At 49.0% G+C, this 19,072-nt stretch overlaps 1 protein-coding gene across 3 annotated transcripts in view; it reads left to right on the forward strand.

Annotated features, from left to right (window-relative positions):
* Positions 1–14,249, forward strand: part of CPNE4 (copine 4) — a 401,350-nt gene extending 387,101 nt beyond the window's left edge. For 2 of the 3 annotated variants that reach the window (XM_006158501.2, XM_006158503.2), the window contains exons 14-16: positions 1,056–1,189; positions 5,088–5,324; positions 12,580–12,714. In XM_006158501.2, the coding sequence (XP_006158563.1) occupies positions 1,056–1,189; positions 5,088–5,324; positions 12,580–12,714 (506 nt within the window). Of the gene's footprint in view, positions 1–1,055; positions 1,190–5,087; positions 5,325–12,579 lie in introns of all 3 variants that reach the window. The other variant, XM_006158500.3, reaches the window with a different exon arrangement.
* The last annotated feature ends 4,823 nt before the right edge of the window (positions 14,250–19,072 follow it).

Consider the following 19,072-nt stretch of genomic DNA (forward strand, 5'->3'; position numbering starts at 1 on the left):
ATAATGATGATGATAAACTTTGTTCTAGAATTATTTTTCTTGCTTTCTGAATAATAGAACCAAGTACATGTATTTGTTGCTGTGATGATCGTAAGACATTTTTACGCAGAAATGTCTATATCTCTGTCTCTCTTCTTGTCAAGGAAGGTGCTGAATTACAGTTAATTTAGACCCACTGGGGTATGTTGAGCATCTAGTACCTTCTTCCACAGACTTGGCATTCAGTGTCCAAGACTGTGGTATCAATCTCATTGAACACGGTAACCTCTAAGACCCGGTCTCCATCCCGGCATTATTCCCTCACAGTTTATTACGGTGTGAACTTCCCCATCCCCAACCACCCCCATCTTTTACTAGAAGATAGGTTTTCCAGAAACCTATAGCCTTGTATTCACCTGCTTCACACTCTCAAAATTCATCTGCCCGATACTTTCGAAAGGCAAATGAAACTCGCTAATCCAAGGCAAAACCCTACGAGTCAATAGAAAATAAAGAATTCCCGTTTAACCTCACTTGGCTTCAGAACTGGTCTACGTAATGACTTGCCATCTGTCTTGAGAAGACAGGCATTGGGGCAGAACAGAGCGAACGCCGCTGTCAGTGCAGTGGAGGCATCTGCGTGAGGCGGGACGGATGGACCTTGCTCACGCAGAATACCCGACGGCTGTCTGCAGCATGTGGTGGCTGTGGCGAGCCGTCTTAGGGGGCCTTTGCAAGTTCCTATGGCCAAATCCAGAACCAAGTGCTGCTTCGAAATAGACAGGGGTAAGCGAGCGAGCAGGGAAGGAGGACGTGGACAGGCACCGGCGGCAAGAGCAGCCATCTGAATAGGAGCCTTTACAGTGGGAGGGTTACAGTGTGACATGCAGCCCAGCCGAGACTCACCAAATGTGGGGCAGCAACTAGCATGTGCTGTTCCTTTTTAGCGTAAGAAGGAAAATGTTATGTTGATAGGCCTATAGGGGAGCGTGCAGTGCTTCGTGTTGATGTGTATTTGATTATAAATGCATTTGAAGGGACTGTGGAGCTGTTGATCTTTGCCAATTGCACCTTAGGGATTCAAGGCGTTGTGGAAGCCTACCAGAGCTGTCTTCCTAAGCTTCAACTCTACGGTCCCACAAACATCGCTCCCATCATTCAGAAGGTTGCCAAGTCAGCATCAGAGGAGACAAACACCAAGGAAGCATCGGTAAGGAGTGGGGAGAGTCTTCTGCTCATGGGTTTACCCGTCCACACCTGGATAGTGACCATAGCACCCATCCCACTCCAACATGGATTCCAGCATTTCTACCTATGTGACCTTGGACACACGACTTCGCCTTCCCCTGTCCTCACCTCATCTGAAAAGCAAGGACTATCACACACATCTCCACTGGGCCAGAGGCTCAGAGATGACAGTATCAAATGCCTACCACATTGCTCCCTCATTTAACTGCTCACTCGGCATTTCCCTGGGCTGGCTGATGGCACAAATACAGTCCATACCAACCAGAACCACTGATGGTCTCCCTCGCCCCACTCCTTTCCGTCTTCTCAGTCTCTGTGATCTCATCTACCCTGACATAAGTAGTGACCTGTTGCTCCATGAAAAAATCGCAGCAGCATGTAGCAGTTTAAAACGACAGTGAACACGTATCATGTCGTACACTTTCTATGGGTCAGGGATTCAGACACAGCTCACATGGCTGGTTCTAACTCCGGTCTCTTTCGAGGTTGTGGTCAAGACGTCGGCTAGGGCTGGATTCAGGCTCATGTACGCCCACGCGAGTCTTTGGCCTCCCACGCCCCCCAGGGCAGGTGTCTGCTCTCAAAAGACACCTCGGGAAGTAGAAGGACACGCAATAAGCACCCAGTCTGCACGCTACCAGGGAAGCTGCAAGTTGCTTCTCTAAGTCAGGAATAGCTGTTTTCCCTAGATCTTCCTCCTGGTTCTGAGCAGTCTATGGTTCAGGGTCCCTGGTTACTGCTGATTTCTAAAGGTCATAAACTTGAACCTCTCAGGCAAGCTGCACCGGACAGTCTGCTGCAAGATTTCCTCCTTCATTTTATAAAGCTGTTCTAGGGAAAAAAAAAATAATAATAAAAAACAAAAAGCTCCTCTTGATCTAAACAGAATCTCGAGACTGTAATACACCATCCGTGAGAATCTTCCTGGCCTGACTCTGGAAGGAGCGGGTACTGCTAGATTTATAGATGATTCCCACCAAACGCCGGGTCCAGCAGCCAATTACCTTTAGTTAAATTAGCCTGGGAGGATCAGATTTTGTGATCCCAATAATCTCTTCAAACTAGTAAAGCCATAGACCCTTTCTGAGAAGTATTTTTAAAGGCACAAAATAAAATGTTTTAAAGGAATCAAATTATATTGAAACTCAGCAAAATATTTTTAAATGTGACACAGAAGTATTATAAGTATAGTAATAAAATGCTTTTTATTTTTCATGTTAAATGATAAGGACCAGTAGCCAGTCCAATAACCCCACCATTTCTAAGCCGTATGGAGTATAAATGGCACTTGAAATATCTGCAGTGTCTCTAATATAAAAAGCAGAAACCTGTGATTTCCTTTGGTAACTGAGTCAAATACAGCTAATGCTAATTTGGTTTATTGATTACGTTATAATTTTTTAAATGATAAATTTCAGCTAGGGGTAGCGAAAATAAAAATGTAGTTTACCTCAAGGTCACAGCCTTCCGAAGCCTTTCAACAATCCACAGACCCAGATTAAAAACATCTGCTCAAAGTATCAAGAGACTCTGTCCCACTGCCTGTTTCTCAATGGCTTGCCAGCTAAAAATGATTTTTACATTTTTTTAATGCTTGAAAAAAATTCAAAGAATTTTTTGCATCCGACAAGAGGTAGGCGAGAGTGGAAAATGAAGAGACACTCAGTCTCTCCCATTGTGAGTCACTCAAGGGCCCACCTGCTCGTGAATAAAGAAGCAGTTCCCTTTCTTCCAGGTCTGGCACCCACCCCGTCCTCCGAGCTGCACCCTGAACAGGATGATTTATGATTCTCCTGCGTTCCGAGCCCATTCCCTCCATCCCTAAACCAGCAAGGTTGCCCCTCTGGCCCTTCCCCCTGCACCTGTCTCTGCACCTCTCCGGTGCCTTCATCACTTCCTGTTCCTCCAAAGTCGCAAGCCAGCTTCCCTGTGAGCATATAAGACTCAAAAACACAGATGTGGCTTAAGATAACAGCTGGAGTAAATGTGCAAACTGAGGCTCCGTCTAGGGCTGGGGTGGGCGGTCAGTTAATAGCCATGGAACAGAACTGGTCTTGACATTGAACCGTGTGTAAAACAGTCAGAACATAAGCCTGTCTTCTTCACCATGCGAGTTTCATAACTCTCCAGTTTGCATTTTTTGTTTAAGCACGTTTTTTTTTCAGACAGAGAGAAAACATTTTCGCACTTCCAGCCTATCTGCAACCTTTTAAATGTGTGATGCTCAAACCAGATGTTTTCAAAATGTGGCTCTTCGATGTAGCCTTTCCCCCTTTGAAATATGGCAACTTGGAATAGTTTAATCTCCCCACTTTTGCTCCCTGTAAATGTCAGGCATCCTGTGAGGGTTGCTTTGGAAGCGCTTCTGAGTCACGCATGAGCTGCATTTCACTGGCCTGCTGTCCTTCTCCCCAGTGAAGGCTGCCACGGGGCCTCTCACGATGACTAGCAACACTGATGACCCCCAGTGGGTCTTCCTTCTCCAGACCCCAACGCATTTCCCAAGCCTTTATCGTGCTCTGAACACAGAGCTTTTCCTCTGGTGCCTGTCTGCCGTGAGCCCCTGTCAGCCCCTCCAGGTGGAGAGGAGCCGGGGAGGCTGCAGGCCAGGAGCCGGGACCTAGAGCAGGAAGTCGCAGGAGAGCTCTTCCGGCAGGTGTGCCCAGGGAAGGGCCAGCACTTTCTTGGGACGGGGCCTTCAGAGGAAGAAACAGCCATCCGGACCCTCTCCTTGCAGGGCTGTAGATTAGTGCGGTCCAACAGAAATGTAATACAAGTCATGTGTTTTAACTTCTCTAGTAGCCACCTTAAAAAGTAAAAAGAAACAGGAAACCAGCAGTTAGCGTAATGGCTATGTCACTGGACTCCCACATAATCGACCGCGGTTCACATCCCAGACCTGGTGGCTTAAAACTCACGCCAGGTGCATGTGCGTGTGTGCCCAAGATCCCGAGAGGAGAATGGAGGAGAAGGGATTGTGGCGTGACCATCCCCCCTGGGGGGTCATTTCTCATTTTCTGTCTCTATGTCTCTCTCTGTCTGTCTGGCAAGCGCACGCGCCCTATAGTGAAAACCTCTCCAAAAAAAAAAAAAAGAGTAAAAAAGAAAAAAAAGTAAAAAGAAACAAATAGAGCCAGCATATTGACATTGTAGCGTGTGCTCTATACAAAAATTAATATATTTTACATTTTTATACGGCGTCTTCAAGATTCATGTTTATTTTACATGTACAGCATCTCAATTTGAAAGCCAAATTATCATCACACATACCTGGTCTTTATTTAGAATGTACAAACTGAGAGTTGTAAAAGCGCTTATATATTTAAGTTGTTCCAAACACACTTACAAGGTTGAAAGCTAGATAGCTGGGTACCTAGTCTTAAAGTTAAATTTAAATTTATTAAAATTGAATAAAATTAAAATTTCAGTTTCTCCAGCTGCCATACAAGGGCTCAAGAGTCTCAAGGAGCTAGTGGCTATTTTTCTGGCCCGCACAGCCTAACGGTCTCGCAGCTGGAAAGGCCCACATAACTGAGCTAGTCCCACCTCACTGGGAAGTGAAGAAGCTGAGACCCAAGGGGTGAAGGGCCTGCCCCGCGTCTCACAGAGGAGGCTGAGCTAGTCTCTCTGCCGCTCCTCTGTCACGCTGTGCTTTGCAGCTGTCAGAAAGGTAGTCACTGCAACCGTCCCTGCCGCGAAGTCCCGTTGCAACCTTAAGGCCTCGGCACTCGGCACAGGCACTCTGCACGCCCGCTGGGCCGTTGCGTGGTCGGTGCAGCGAGGCCGCGCGGCTCTAACAGTGTCGTGTTGTCCTTGTCTCCCGCTTCTCGGCCTCTACTCTCCCCGACCTCTGACTGCAGCAATACTTCATCCTGCTGATCCTGACCGATGGCGTCATCACAGACATGGCCGACACGCGGGAGGCCATCGTCCACGCCTCCCACCTCCCCATGTCGGTCATCATCGTGGGCGTGGGGAACGCCGACTTCAGTGACATGCAGATGCTGGACGGTGACGACGGGATTCTGAGGTCGCCCAAGGGAGAGCCGGTCCTGCGAGACATCGTCCAGTTCGTGCCCTTCAGGAACTTCAAACACGTACGCATCTGCGTCCGGGCCGCGCTTCCCGGGGCGGGCAGAGCACGTGTGTGTCTCCCACTGTGTCGTGTGCAGTGACCCACCAGGCGCGAGGCAGCCCCGGCCGTCCTTTCCTGGGTCAGACCCTGTCCCACACCAAGGATGCAGCATAGCTTGACGCATCGGAGGGAGTGTAGATTGAGTCGTCGATAAGGAATCGTGTTCGCTATGGCAACCAGATCACATTGATACTGACCCTCAGCCATGTAATTCAGTGTCCCCAGGGCTGTCACACAGTCGGCAGCCTATTCCCTGCCCAAGGGTGTCTGCCCCAGGGAGCAAGGAGAAGCAGAATTCTGCCCTGGGTCGTCTCTGTCTGTCAAGCCGCGTACCCTGACAGAAGTGTTTGCTTTGACAAAGCACATTGGCAAAATGAGAGGCACCAACCCTCAGTACGTTCATAGCAGGTGTCATCAAAGCTTTGTTTAACTCATTCAGGAGTAAAAGCTAGTTCAAGGGAGTCTGTAAGACAAATGCAGTGAGTTGAGGGAATTCTGGAATAGGTTTGCTGGAGTGTATTCAAAACTTTCAAGTAAAAACTGGGTAAAAAATATATGACCTTTGAATTACCTTCTCTGCTGGACAGAAATCATTTGTATTCTGCCAGGTTCCTAAAAATTAGCATCTAACTTTAGAGCCTCGGGGTCTTATCAGTTATAAGTAGTGAGTCAAGAGGTGCTGCATCCCGGACGGTCCTAAGGGTCTGACTAGACAATACCCTAGTACAGCACTGAAAAGTGCTCGTTAGCAATTTTTTTGCATTTCCAAATTTTGGATAGTCATTAAGTGGCTGGAGGAAGGAGCACCTTTTTTTTTTTTTTAAGGGTTTTGCCATAGGTCATGGGCACTTACCAGAGAAACAGAGAGAGACAGTGAGAGGGAAAGTGAGAACTCACCCCCAGGAGGATGGCCACACTGCAATCCCTTCTTCTCTATTCTGCTCCTGGGATTTTGGGTATGTGCGCACATGTGTCTGGTGTGAGTTCAAGCTGCCAGGTCAAGGATTTGAACCGCAGTCAGCCATGTGTGACTCCAGTGCCTTAACCACCATGCCACCTGATGGCTCCTGGAAGGAGCGTCTTTAAAATTCCCACAAAACCCTGTACCTACACAGCTACCATTACTCAGAGGAAAACCTTCTTTAACTGATCAGAGGCTCCGTGGGGCTAGCGTGACCCTGAAGAACCGCCTTCAACTGTGTCTGGGAGTCAGGGTCGCTTGGGTGGTTGCAGACGGTCCTCGGGATCTCGTCTTGTGCCCCTTGTGGGAGCCGCCCCTGCAGAGCCGCCCCGGCCCCTGCTGTGCTTCCCGGAGGCCTTGGCCTCTGCACGGCTGGTGGAGCCAGCAATACCAACCACCTCTCCCAAAGGCTGGTTCAGAGTCCTCAGTGTCCTGAAGCTGCTCTGTAGTCTTGGGGAAAAAGAGAGGCCAGCAGGTGATGTGGAGGTTAAGGCACTGGATCCCACATGGCTGGCTGTAAGGTTCAAGTCTCGGACCCAGCGGCCTGAAAATTAAGTCAGGAATGTGTACCTATGTGGTCAAAATCCCAGTAAGACTGAAGGAGAAGGGCCTGAGGTGTGGCCAGTCCCCTCTGGAGAGTGGTTTCTAAGTTTCTCCCTCTCTCTTTATCTCTCTTTGGAGAGCACACATGCCCTATAACAAAACATTTCAAAAAAAATTTTTAGAGAGAGAGAGGTTTTTGCTATAGGGTGCATATACTCACCAGAGAGAGAAACAGAAAGTGAGAAATCATTCCCCCGGGGGGATGGCCACGCTGCAATCCTTTCTCCTCCATTCTCCTCTCAGGATTTTGGGCACACATGCACACACATCCGGCCTGAGTTTCAAGTTTCCAGGTCCAGGATGCAAACGGTGGTTGACTACATGAGAGTTCAGCAACATAACCATCACAGCATTTGCTGGTCCGCCCAAAAAATGTTTAACCAAGAGAATTCCTCCGTTTTTATGCTAGAGCAGTCTTGTTTCCGGAACCACTTGTGCGGTGAGGTCTGTGTTCCCATGTCCCCCATCACTGAGGGACACAGCTTCATTACCTTCCCCTGCAGACTCTCCCCCACGGGCCTCAAGTCAACGCGTTAGCCTCAGAGAGGGACGGGCACCATGCATCCACTCTGAGCCTTCCCTCCTGACGCTTACTTGGAAAAGTCTTTGTCGGAAGCTCCCGCTAAGTGAAGCCCTCTCAGCCAGTTTATCAGAGCGTGTCCAGGCATACCTGGACCCGGATTCGGCTCACACGGGAGCCCAGTGCCGCTGCTGCCCAGCCATTGCTCGTTGTAATGACTACCCACCTGCCACCCCACGCCTGACTGTAGGCCCAGTCCCAGGCCAGGGTCAGAGCCTTTAGCACACGCCCTTCAGATTTCTGTTTGTTCTGTGCCTTTGGGGATAGATTTGCAAGGGAGCATTCAAATAAATCACCAGACCAGCAGCTTCAGCTGAGTCTTAGATTTTCTGACCTGCTGGGACCTCATGGGGCCGTAACTGCACACTCCAGGGCTCCTGGAATGATGAGGTATTATTCAAAGTGTACTGCCACACGATTATGATTTCCCTTTTAGAGAGGGCTGCAATGCCATTAAAATTGTTAAAGGAACAGAAAATCCACGGCTGCCTACAGAGTTGAGTACAGAAAGAGTTAAGTAACAAGAGCAGCACCCGGTCCCTCCCACAAGCCCTTGGGACACTGCCTGTGGTGAGGATTAACGGTGTCCCTCTGTCCTGTCAGTGTGCCCAGGGACAAGGCTTCCAAATGAAAGAGGCTCACCAAGCCCTCAAGTTGTCCACGCAGGGACAGCAGGCAGGCGTTTTCTCTGTAAGGAAGGATGCGCTAGAGAAGGCTGGGTTTGCCAGTTACGTTTCTCATCGAAGCCGATTAGTCCCCAAGTGTCCAAGGTGGAGGAAAGGATGTTCTCCCAGGTTCTGACGCCCTGTCCCATTTTGTCAGCCAGTGAAAAGGGATGGCCACCTCTCTGATCACCAGCCATGGCTTCACCTGAGTGAAAATGGATCGAAGCACTTACTCCCTACCACGCCTAGAACTCCCAAACCTCAGTCTCCCTGCCTCCCCTGCACACCCAGGAGCACACGCCCACACTTGTGTGCTAAAGCCAGACCACTGAGCCATGAAGCGCTCTAACCTATACCCCAGTCTCCTCCTCCCCTCCCAATACTCCGGACAAGGCTCTGCTAGGTGAGGGGCCACCATGAGGTGATAAGTCGGGGGTCTAGGCCTCCAGGAATTTACCCAAGAACTGAATGACTGAGGCACCATCCTTGCAGAAAACCACACCCTAAGCAAGTTGCAGGTGTTGGAAAGAACTGAAATGTTGCTACAAAAATTCGGAGCAGAGAGAATTAGCCACGAGGAAAGCCGTCCTGCTTAGGCTGGGCAGTTGAGGAAGGGCAGAGCCTTGCTGAGCCGAGAACTGAGGAACCGTCAGCCCTCAAGGGGAGGGTGGAGCAGGGTGAGGAAGTAGGTTCGCCCGAGATCTGCACTGCAGAGTCCGCGGCTATCCTGTGCATGGCTGAGGCAGGATACCAGGAGACCCACCGACCTTATCTTCATGGATTTCAAATTAGATCTGAAAACCATTTCATTAGCCAAACTGACCTACTCTGGTTTCGATACGCCATAAATAAAAGGGAAAGTAAGGAGCTGGTGTTTCCTACACGCCATGAGTTGTCTCTCTTGTCGCCCCGGCATGAGAACCTCGAGCTTTGAACAGGCTGCAAGCCGTGTGCTCTGAAGGTGCCTTAACCTCTCTGCGCCACAGACTTCACCTCTGAAGTGACGCAGATGATGCCTGGGTTGGACATCAAAGGTGACCTTGAGACAAGGATTGACAGGATGCACACAGTGACCAGTTCTTACTGCTGCGACTACTAGCTGCTTAGTGTTAATTTTCCAACCAACTAATGCCCACCAGCGAAGATGCAGAAGCTGGTGAGAGACCCACTTAGGAACTGCGTCGTCCAGTACGAGCCATGAGCCAATGTGGCTATTTGAATTTATTAAAGTTAAATAAAAATTGAAATCCAGCTTCTCGCTGGGTCACACTGACCGCATGTTGGGCTCGATGGTTGCATGTGACTAGCGACTCCCCTACTGGACAGTGGGGACAGACTCTTCTCGTGAGTAACAGCAAGTCTTCTTTACAGTGGATTACATGAGCAGCTCTTTAACCAAGAGTGACATTACTACCGTGGAGGCACTTTTTGAAAATTTGCCAGAGGGCATATATGCTCCACAGAGAGAGAGTAGGAGAGGGAAAGGCAGCCCGGGGCACAGCCATGCCGCAATCTCTTCTCTCTGTTTCTCCACCCTGTTGGGATTCAAGACATGCAGCCTATGTACCTGGTATGTCTTCCAAGCTGCTGAGGCTGGGATTCAAACTTTGCAGTCAGCCATGTGGGATCTGGCTGCCTTAACCACCAGGCCACAAAGTCAATCATGGAAACAAAGCTTTTAGGTTTACTTGTTATAATTTATTTCTTCCATGAGGGAGAGAGTGAGAGAGAGAGACCCCTAACGAGATCCTCGAGCCGTGACCCACCCTAGCCTTAGCCGGCTCCAGCCCAGACAGGCACACTCGTGCCCCAGCATGTGCAGAGCGGCCGGGGAGGGACCCAGAGGCCTTCCCATGGCCCAGGTGAGTTCCTCTGGATCGTCACTGGCCCCATATCTGGAGACATTTTTGACAGTGACAAATGTGGGGTCCTGCCCACAGTGGGCACGGGGCAGGGATGATGGTGAACATCCCATAGTGCACAGGACACTCCCTCACCCTGAGGGAGCCAGCACATGCCAGCAGTGCTGAGACTGAGGAGGCCTGGGTTGCACACATGTGGCACACCCTCCCCGTGGGTTTGGAAGTCAGGGCTCGTGGCTGCGAGCATTTCTTTCCCTGTGATTCAGTAGTGTCAGAGCGGCATTTTATGCTTCTCTTCACTGTCACCTCGTAATAAAATAACTGTTGCAACTCCAGTTATCGCATTCTAGTTCAAGATAGAAAGGAAGGGGAAAGGGGAAGGGACCCTTGGTCCCTGCCTGGCTCTCTCAACCAGGAGACCAAAGCTTCCGGGAAACTACTAGCAGTAAGCTTCCGTTTATATATCAAGGACAAAATGGGCCCAACAGCCATCTCTCGGAAATCGAGGCTTTGCTTTCTAACCTTCGAAAGGTGGCCAGGCATTTCATCTGCCCTGGTGTGCCCGTGGTCCGCGGTCCAACACAGCTCCGAGCAGATATTTCTAAAAGAACCCGCACCTGAGAATGCCAGGTGTCCAGTGTGCTGACATCGTCCAAATGTGAGAGGCCACTTCAGCAGCCTCTTCACAGTGTTTTCAAAGCGTGTTAAAGACACGTGTGTCTTTCTCTGAGAGTCTGTCAAGTGGATGAATGCTTATTCTCCTCTAGCTTGCCTCTGAGGACACTGGGCTAGCCAAAGTCGAATGGCTGAGCGGCACGCCCCACGGGAAGGGCGAGCTAGAGACCAGACCCCTTGGCGTTTCGCCCAGCATCCTCCCGTCGGGGTCTGAGACACTCGTAACTGCTCGAGGTCTCGGCTTCTTTAACAGCGGATGATGAGGCTGGGCGGCTGAAGTCACTTGCTCAGGGGGTGCAGTTAGTGACAGGTGTCAGAGCCAGACATCAAGTCCGGCTCCGCATGACTGCAGGGTCTCCACTGGGGAGTCATCACTGCGGATCACGCGGCCCTGTGCCTGTGCTCCTGAATCTTACGGTGGGTCCAAGATGCTGACGGATAACAGCCCCCATAGGGAGACGCTCAAGACCCTCCATCACCTGGCTTCAAGCCTGTTTCCAACCAGATGCCACACCAACCTGCATCTGCTACACACACACACACACAAACAAACACACACACACCACACACATATACACACACACATACACACACACACATACACCCACACACACACTACACACACACCACACACATATACACACACACATACACACACACACATACACCCACACACACACTACACACACACATACACCCACACACACTACACACACACCCACACACGCACACTACACACACACCACACACACATACACACACACTACACACACATACACCCACACACACTACACACACAACCACACACATACATACACACATCACAAACATACATACACCACATACATACACACACCACACACATACATACACACATCACAAACATACATACACCGCGCATACATACATACACCCACACGCACCACACACACATACACACACTATAACACACAGCACACAGCACACACACCACCCCCCACACACACACCACATACACACCACACATACCACACACACACACTACAGCACACACACCACGCACACACACCACACACACATACACACACACATACATCCACACACACATCCACACACACCACGCACACACATACACACACACCACCACACACACCCACACACACATACACTTTTTCAGCCCCATCAGATGACTCACTATCCCCACAATGATCAAAGGCCATTCTGCCAAACCCTCTTTCCATTGTAAAATATGACCAGTGTAAATGGTGCCCCTTCTCAGAAGCGCGACACCGTCTCTTCTGAGATCTCCAGGTCTCTGTTCCCTGTGCTCTGGTGACAGTGCTGGCGGCTCTCTGGAGCAGCGCCGTGCAGACGTCACTATGCATAGAAATCATGGGGCGTCGTGGTAAAACGCAGAGTTTGACTCGGCATCCCGGGGTCCAGTCTAAGGGGCCACGTCACTAAAAAGCTCCCATGTGACGTGGTGATGGTGGTCTGTAGCATGTACCGTGTTTTACCTCGTACCAGAGGGAGTACTGGCCATGCCCGCCTCCCCGACACGATTACAGCCTTCACAGTGGCCAGAGCCATCGACCCATGGCCCTCGTGGAATGCGGCAAGGTAAGTGCAGGCCTGGAGTCGAGTGTGAGTCGGGGACACTCGGCATACAATTCATCGTGCCATTCAGCTTCCACCCATCTTCGGACGTGAGTAGTTTTATATTTTGAAACAGGCATGAAAAAAATAGATAAAATGACTCTTGCTTGGAGTAGACCAGCAGATAAAGAATGTGAGGTTGGCTGCCGGGAGGAGGACTCGAACTTTTAAGACCGGGTCTGAATCAGATTCCTTTGACCATGAGCCAAAGTCATGGTGATTTCTTCTCCCCACAGGCATCCCCAGCTGCCCTGGCAAAGAGCGTGTTGGCTGAAGTTCCGAACCAAGTCGTGGACTATTACAATGGCAAAGGAATTAAACCAAAGTGTTCCTCAGAGATGTATGAGTCTTCTAGGACACTAGCCCCGTGAACACTTTTACAGAGTTCTGAAATACTACTCTTACTAATATTTACTACTTCTCCTGTCCCTGTACTTTAACATTGACACACACACATTTAAAACAGCACGTTTTGGTGATTTTTAACTAACCATTTTTTCCCTTTGCATGTGTAGCCCCAAGGCAAGGCCTGGATCTGTGAAGCCCTTGTATTGTCAAAGACTTTTTACAAAGAAACACAAATAATTATAACCTACTCTTTACATTACAGCATGCCGCCTTCAAATAAATGGTATCTGTATCCGTTTTTTATACAGGTTTGTTGAAATTTTGCTAAATTTCTTATCTTTACACTATAAAGCATTTTGAAACATTTATTGAATGTTGATAGCCAAAACATACTTGGTTTTATCTGCTACAAGATGACAGACTTTTCAAGAATGGCAGATGCATGGACTGTATTTTGCATGTTTAAAATTTAAAAATACACACCCACTGTTTTTTCACAGTTCTTATCTATGAGTCCTCCCTGCTGAGAATGGTCTCTCGACTAAGAAGAGATTTATACACTGTTCGTCTTTTGAAGTGGATCTGGGACGTCTAGCCCAGCACCTGTCAGATCTTACTGTGCACATAAATCGCCCGAGAGTCTTGTTAAAAGTCAGATTTTGTAATAGATCTGGGTGGGGCCCAGGATTCTGCGTCTCTAACAGGGCCCCCGGTGATGCTTACAGAGCCCTTAGTCTGTGCTAAGAGTTGCGAGGGTCTAGACCGCAGGCTGTCATACCAGAGACCATCCAAAACAGGGCAGCTCCTCGTGTGCGTGGGAATGGCCCCTCTGCCCTGCCTGCCTCCGAGGTGAGAGGAGCAAGGAATGAGGCTGATTCCAGAGGCTGCACACCCCGTTAGTCTCACTGCTTTATAGTCACACCTCTTCCTAAACGAAGCTAGAGACCGCTCCTGCTGGCTAGCCCCCGCCCGTCTAATGACGCATCGTAGGAGCACTGCATGGTCGGTTCGATTTTATGTCAACCCGTAAGAATAACCTCAAAAAGCTGTCGTTGGAACCACACAGTGGAACGAAACTGGTCCATGCAAATAGCACGCGGTGCGGGGACTGGCACCTGGTTCACAAGCTGGCCTCTGGGCTTACCGGAGGCTGCTGCTTGCCTCTCTGTCTCCCAAGAGAAGCTCTCTAAGTGGAGCTGCCTGGCATCATCGCTTTGTGTCGACGGGTCTTGTTTCAGTGTAAAGTGCCCAGTCTTGACCCAGAAGAATGGGCGTTTCACCTGCACAATCTTCTAGCAAAGAAATGGACAAGCGTTTGCAACCAGAAAAGGCCTGATGTGGGACTTATTTTTGTCAGTGACAGGGAGGTAAATCACAGGGAAAAGTGAGTCTTTGCTGTTCGTTTGGGTGTGGCATAATTAACAACCAAATCGAACGCTTTGTCTGATCTCCAGAGTTTTAACCGTAGGTCCTAATCTTGCAAATACACGTCAACAAAATGCACAATGTTTTGGGAATGATGGCAAAAATGTATGACTAAAAAATCATAAATATCTAAATTGTATTGTTTTATGAATAAATTGGGTACTTACTGAATTTTCTCTAAGAGTTGTGATCTCGTTTCTCTTTTCAAAGCCATTTCCTAAGTGATTTATTTCATGTAGGTGATGGGGCTTCAGATCAGAACTAGCTCTTTCACAGTCCCAAGAAAGCATATGAATTATTGCTTCTAACAAACAAGGAATTAAAATATTTATGTACTATAATACAGAAATATCTGGAAGCTGTTTCTTACGCAAAAACAGAACATGAAATTCTGTCTATGTGCCCAATTCATAGTAAGCAGTCAATAGATATTACTGACTACAAAGGTGACTAAAAAAATAATGAATGAGGAGACCAGAGGTAGCATGGTGGTTAAGGCTCTGGACTCCTACGAGGTCGACCACAGTTTGAGTCCCAGACCAGGCAGCTTATTTTCTCACTCCCCACCCACCCATCTCGTTCTCTGTCTCTCTCTGGTGAGCACACATGCCCTATAACAAATTAGAAAATAATAATAATTCGTTCATTTAATTTAACAAATAATACTTTAAGAAAAAAATGAACGAATGGATGGACTTGTTGGTGTGCCCCGTGAGGGATCTCTCACGTACTGCATATTTAATAGGTAGACTAAGTGCTCATGGCTGTGAAGTAAAATGCTGAAAATCTGGCCCCATGTGGATATGTGGCTGGAAAAGGAGAGGCTATTTTAGCCTTTGTAGATAAACCTTCCTGGCATTTGTAGTAGTTCTTGGTTGTTGATAGGATTTCATATTTTGCATTGAACTTTTAAAAAACTACTGCTTATTGGGTCAGTAAGTGGTGTTGTGGTTGGGGCTCTGGATCCTACATGACTGATTCTGCAGTTCGAATCCTGGACCCAGCAGCGTGAAATTCATGCACGGTGTGTGTGTGTGTGTGTGTGTGTGTGTGTGCGTGCTCAAATCCCAAGAGGAGAATGGAGGAGTAGGGATTGTTGCATGGCCATTCTCCCTGTGGAGTGATTTCTCACTTTCCCCGTCTCTGTCTCTCTCTAGCAAGTGCACACACCCTATGGCAAAAACCTATAAAAACAAAACAAACAAAATAATCACTTTTTTTTTTTTTAGAGGTTTTTGCTAATAGGGCACACGCGCTCACCAGAAAGAGACAGAAAGCGAGAAATCACCCCCTGGGGGGATGGCTACACCGCAATCCCTTCTCCTCCATTCTCCTCTTGGGATCTTGGGCACACACGCACACGTGCCCAGCGTGAGTTTAAGCCACCGGGTCCGGAACGTGAACTGCAGTCGACTACGTGGGAGTCCAGCAACATAGCCATTATGCTAACTGCTGGTCCCAATCACTTGTTAATTTTAAGCATGGTTAAAAAAGAAAAAAAAGTGATATACAATTGTCTGCCAGACTTTGTCACATCGTGCTCTGTCCTTTGGAAAATATTGATCCACAAGGTTATTCAGTTGTTCTAAATTCTTACATAGTTCATTTTACAATATCAGAATTTAAAAATCACATGTCCTGTTGACAAGTAGTATCACTGGCAGTCTCATCAGACAGCCTTAAAGTATTGAGAATCTGTCAGGTGTGACGGTAGATTCAGGTTTTCCAAAATCCCAATCTTTGTTAGAAAGTCCCAGTGTTACCATTGACAACAGATACTGTCAGTTGTTTTTCTTCACTTGACAGGCTCACTTCATTCATGTTCGAGAAAGTACCCCCAAATGCCCAAGTTCGAATAACACATTTATCTGCCAGCACTTTTTCAAGTGAAAATAGTGATCTGTGGAGGGAATAAGAAGCCAGCCCAGCTCAAAACCCGGGTGCTCGTCTTGAAACCACCAACTTAGGTTAAAATGCAGCAAAAGCACTTTGAGGACTTCACAGTCTGTCGCCTCCTGTAGGGACTCGAGGCTGAGATTTAATAAAACCAGTCACTCTCTGCGCCATGAACATTCTGAGGGAGACTGCATGTCTCTGCTCCAGTGTGTGACAGTGAGGAACACTGAACGCCGTGTGGTAGCACTGGATTTTCTTGTGTAGGTTTGCTATAAGGCATATGTGCCTGCGGTGGGGGAGAGGAAGAAAGACAGTGAGAAACCCTCTCATGGCGGACGGTCGTGCTGCAGCCCTCTCCTCCACCTCTCCCTCCCCTCGGGATTCTGAGCATGTGCATGTGCGTGCACATATACACACATGCACATGCACACATGCACATATACACACATGCACATGCACACATATGGCGCGTTTCTCGAGCCACCAGTCTGGAGCTGCAACAGCGCAGTCAGCCACGTGGGACCCGCTGCCCTAACCACACCTCCACGGGCTGGTTGCACTTTCTCCAGGACATTTACCCTCTGTGGCTTTTGCATCGTGGGGACACACAGCGAGAAGAAGAATAACATCTTGGTGTTATTATGAAGACAGCCTTTACCTCACAGACTCCCTGGAAGGGTCTCAAGGACCTTCGGGGCCAAGCTGTGAAGCCACCTGCTGTAGGCTGTTTGACAAAGGTATGCTCCTTTCCTGTCTCTGCGTAACACATCCCTAAAGACTTCATGGTTGAAACCACACGCGTGTACAATCCCAGTCTCTGCTGGAAGCCCAGGAACACTCGGCTGGCCCCTGCTGAAGTCTCGCGAGGCTGCGATCACGGGTCGGCAGACCTGCTCGCCTCACTGGTGCTCTGCCCGGGTCTGCCTCCGGCCTCAGGTGCATCGCCCTTGCAGAACTCAGTCCCCGTTTTCATGCTGGTGGTCAGCTGGAGGGTCCAGTCTGCTCCAAGACTCTCCCCACATTCCTTCTCACGCTTCCCATGCAGCCCCTCCAGCTGGGTCAAGTCACCCTGAGCTTGGAATCTCTCTGATTTCTCTTGTTAATTGCCTGAGAGTGAATGCGCTCACCGTGGGGTGAGGGCTGAGGACGCAGACACTCATCCGAGCTCCCTTTGGCAGGAGGACTCATCTACTAATAATGATATTTTACATTTAGACATGTATCCAGCTCATATTTCACTTTAAAGACTGTTTTTCTTTCTTGCTGGTCATAACTTAAGCTGGTACATTTTGTAAATAACACCAACTTTTAGTCTTGCAAAGCAGCAAACTTAAAAGTCTAAGCATCATGAGGAGTAGAAAAGGCAGGGAGAAGAATTAGGGCTGGACCGACAGTTGGTGTAATGGCTATGTAGCTGGACTCCCATGTAGTCGACTGTGGTTCAAGTCCAGCTCCCAGAAGCTTAAACTCACGCCAGGTGTGTGTGCGTGTGTGCCCAAGATCCCAAGAGGAGAATGGAGGAGAAGGGATTGTGCCATGGGGTGATTTCTCGCTTTTTTGTTTCTCTCTGTCTTTCTGGAAAGCACACGTGCCCTATAGTAAACTCCCCCCCCACAAAAAAAAAATAAAAAGAATTAGGAGACCTACGTTTCACTAGGTATATTGTGTTACTAAATATGTGTTCTTGGACAATTTATCTAACGTCTCCCTCCACACTACTTCCTTGGTAAATGGCTGTGAGGTTAGATGAAGTAATATTTGCAAACAATGAGCATGACACCAGACACCGTATAAACGGCTCGAAGTATACACTTATTACGAGCATTTCCATAAGCTCTGTCACTACTACAGAATGTGCCAGCAGCTTCCCTGCCGGAGAACCACCGATCTAGTGGGGAATTGCTGTTAAAACATTGTGGACTTCCTGTGAAGCCAAAGTTTGCAGACTCAGCCCTTCCATGGTCGGCCTCTGAGAGGAGAGGAATTAGCAGCCAGAACTATTGGTGATGAGGGAGCCCTCGGGCGGGGAGGCCTGAGGCAGGTCGCACACACGGCACAATTGGAGACGCGGTGTGAGCCGGAAAGAATCTGAGGTGCAAGGGATGGCCAGGCTAAGTGGCCAGAAGCTGGACTCTTTCCAAGCATAACGATTTGCCCCACTGGTAACTCTAAGAGGAAACAGAAAGGTGGAAGGCCCCAGCGACCTAGGGCAGTGGCTGCCTGCTCTATCTGAGCGTAGTTTACGCAGCGGTGACCAGCAGCTCCTCTCGGAAACTGGGCCGAGATGTTTACTGGCTTCAGTGGGGTGTGTGTCTTTTGGCACAAGGACAGCAATTGACCCTTGGCTGGAAATTCCTGCTTGAAAAAAACATTCTGGGGACGAGCAGATGTTGTAGTGGTTACATCGCTGGCTTCCCACGTAGTTTGAGTCCCAGACCCGGCGGCTCAAAACTCACACTAGGCACATGTGCGTGCGTGCCCCAAATCCCAAGAGGAGAATGGAGGAGAAGGGATTGCAGCATGGCCATCCCCCCTCGGGGTGATTTCTCACTTTCTGTCTCTCTGGTGAGTGCACATACCCTATAGCAAAAATCTCTCTCTAAAAAACAAACGAACAAAACAAAAACGTTTTGTTCCATTTTGAAATAAGTGAGAGTGAAAGCCATGCCCATGATGCTTCATGGTTAATAAAACTGCAAAGGCCTTCCTGCCTGGGCATAAAGATTATTTTAAGCATCATCTCCCAGGCTCTTTGGTTACTAAGGGAATCCTGTCTCCACGCAGCAGAGCAGACGGCGCGTTGCCATGGCGACCCTGCTAGACCTGTTGGAGTCTAAGTAGCACAGATGGGAGGACCAGGCGGCCTGACCCCGCAGCCTGCAGCGCCCTCTCCGACCCCTGCAGTTTGCTGACTCCTCCTCCTGGGCTCACTGGCGGCTAGTCCTGGCCACTTGGGGCAAAGGGAGGGCACCCGCAGGCAGCGCCCTGCTGGGTGTCAGTCTTCCTCCTGTCCCAGGCTGTGCGGTTCACGCTGGGTCACAGTCAAGCCCCCCCCCCCCC

Source organism: Tupaia chinensis, unplaced genomic scaffold (genome assembly GCF_000334495.1).
Source record: "Tupaia chinensis unplaced genomic scaffold, TupChi_1.0 Scaffold000601_1, whole genome shotgun sequence".
Lineage (NCBI taxonomy): Eukaryota > Metazoa > Chordata > Mammalia > Scandentia > Tupaiidae > Tupaia > Tupaia belangeri.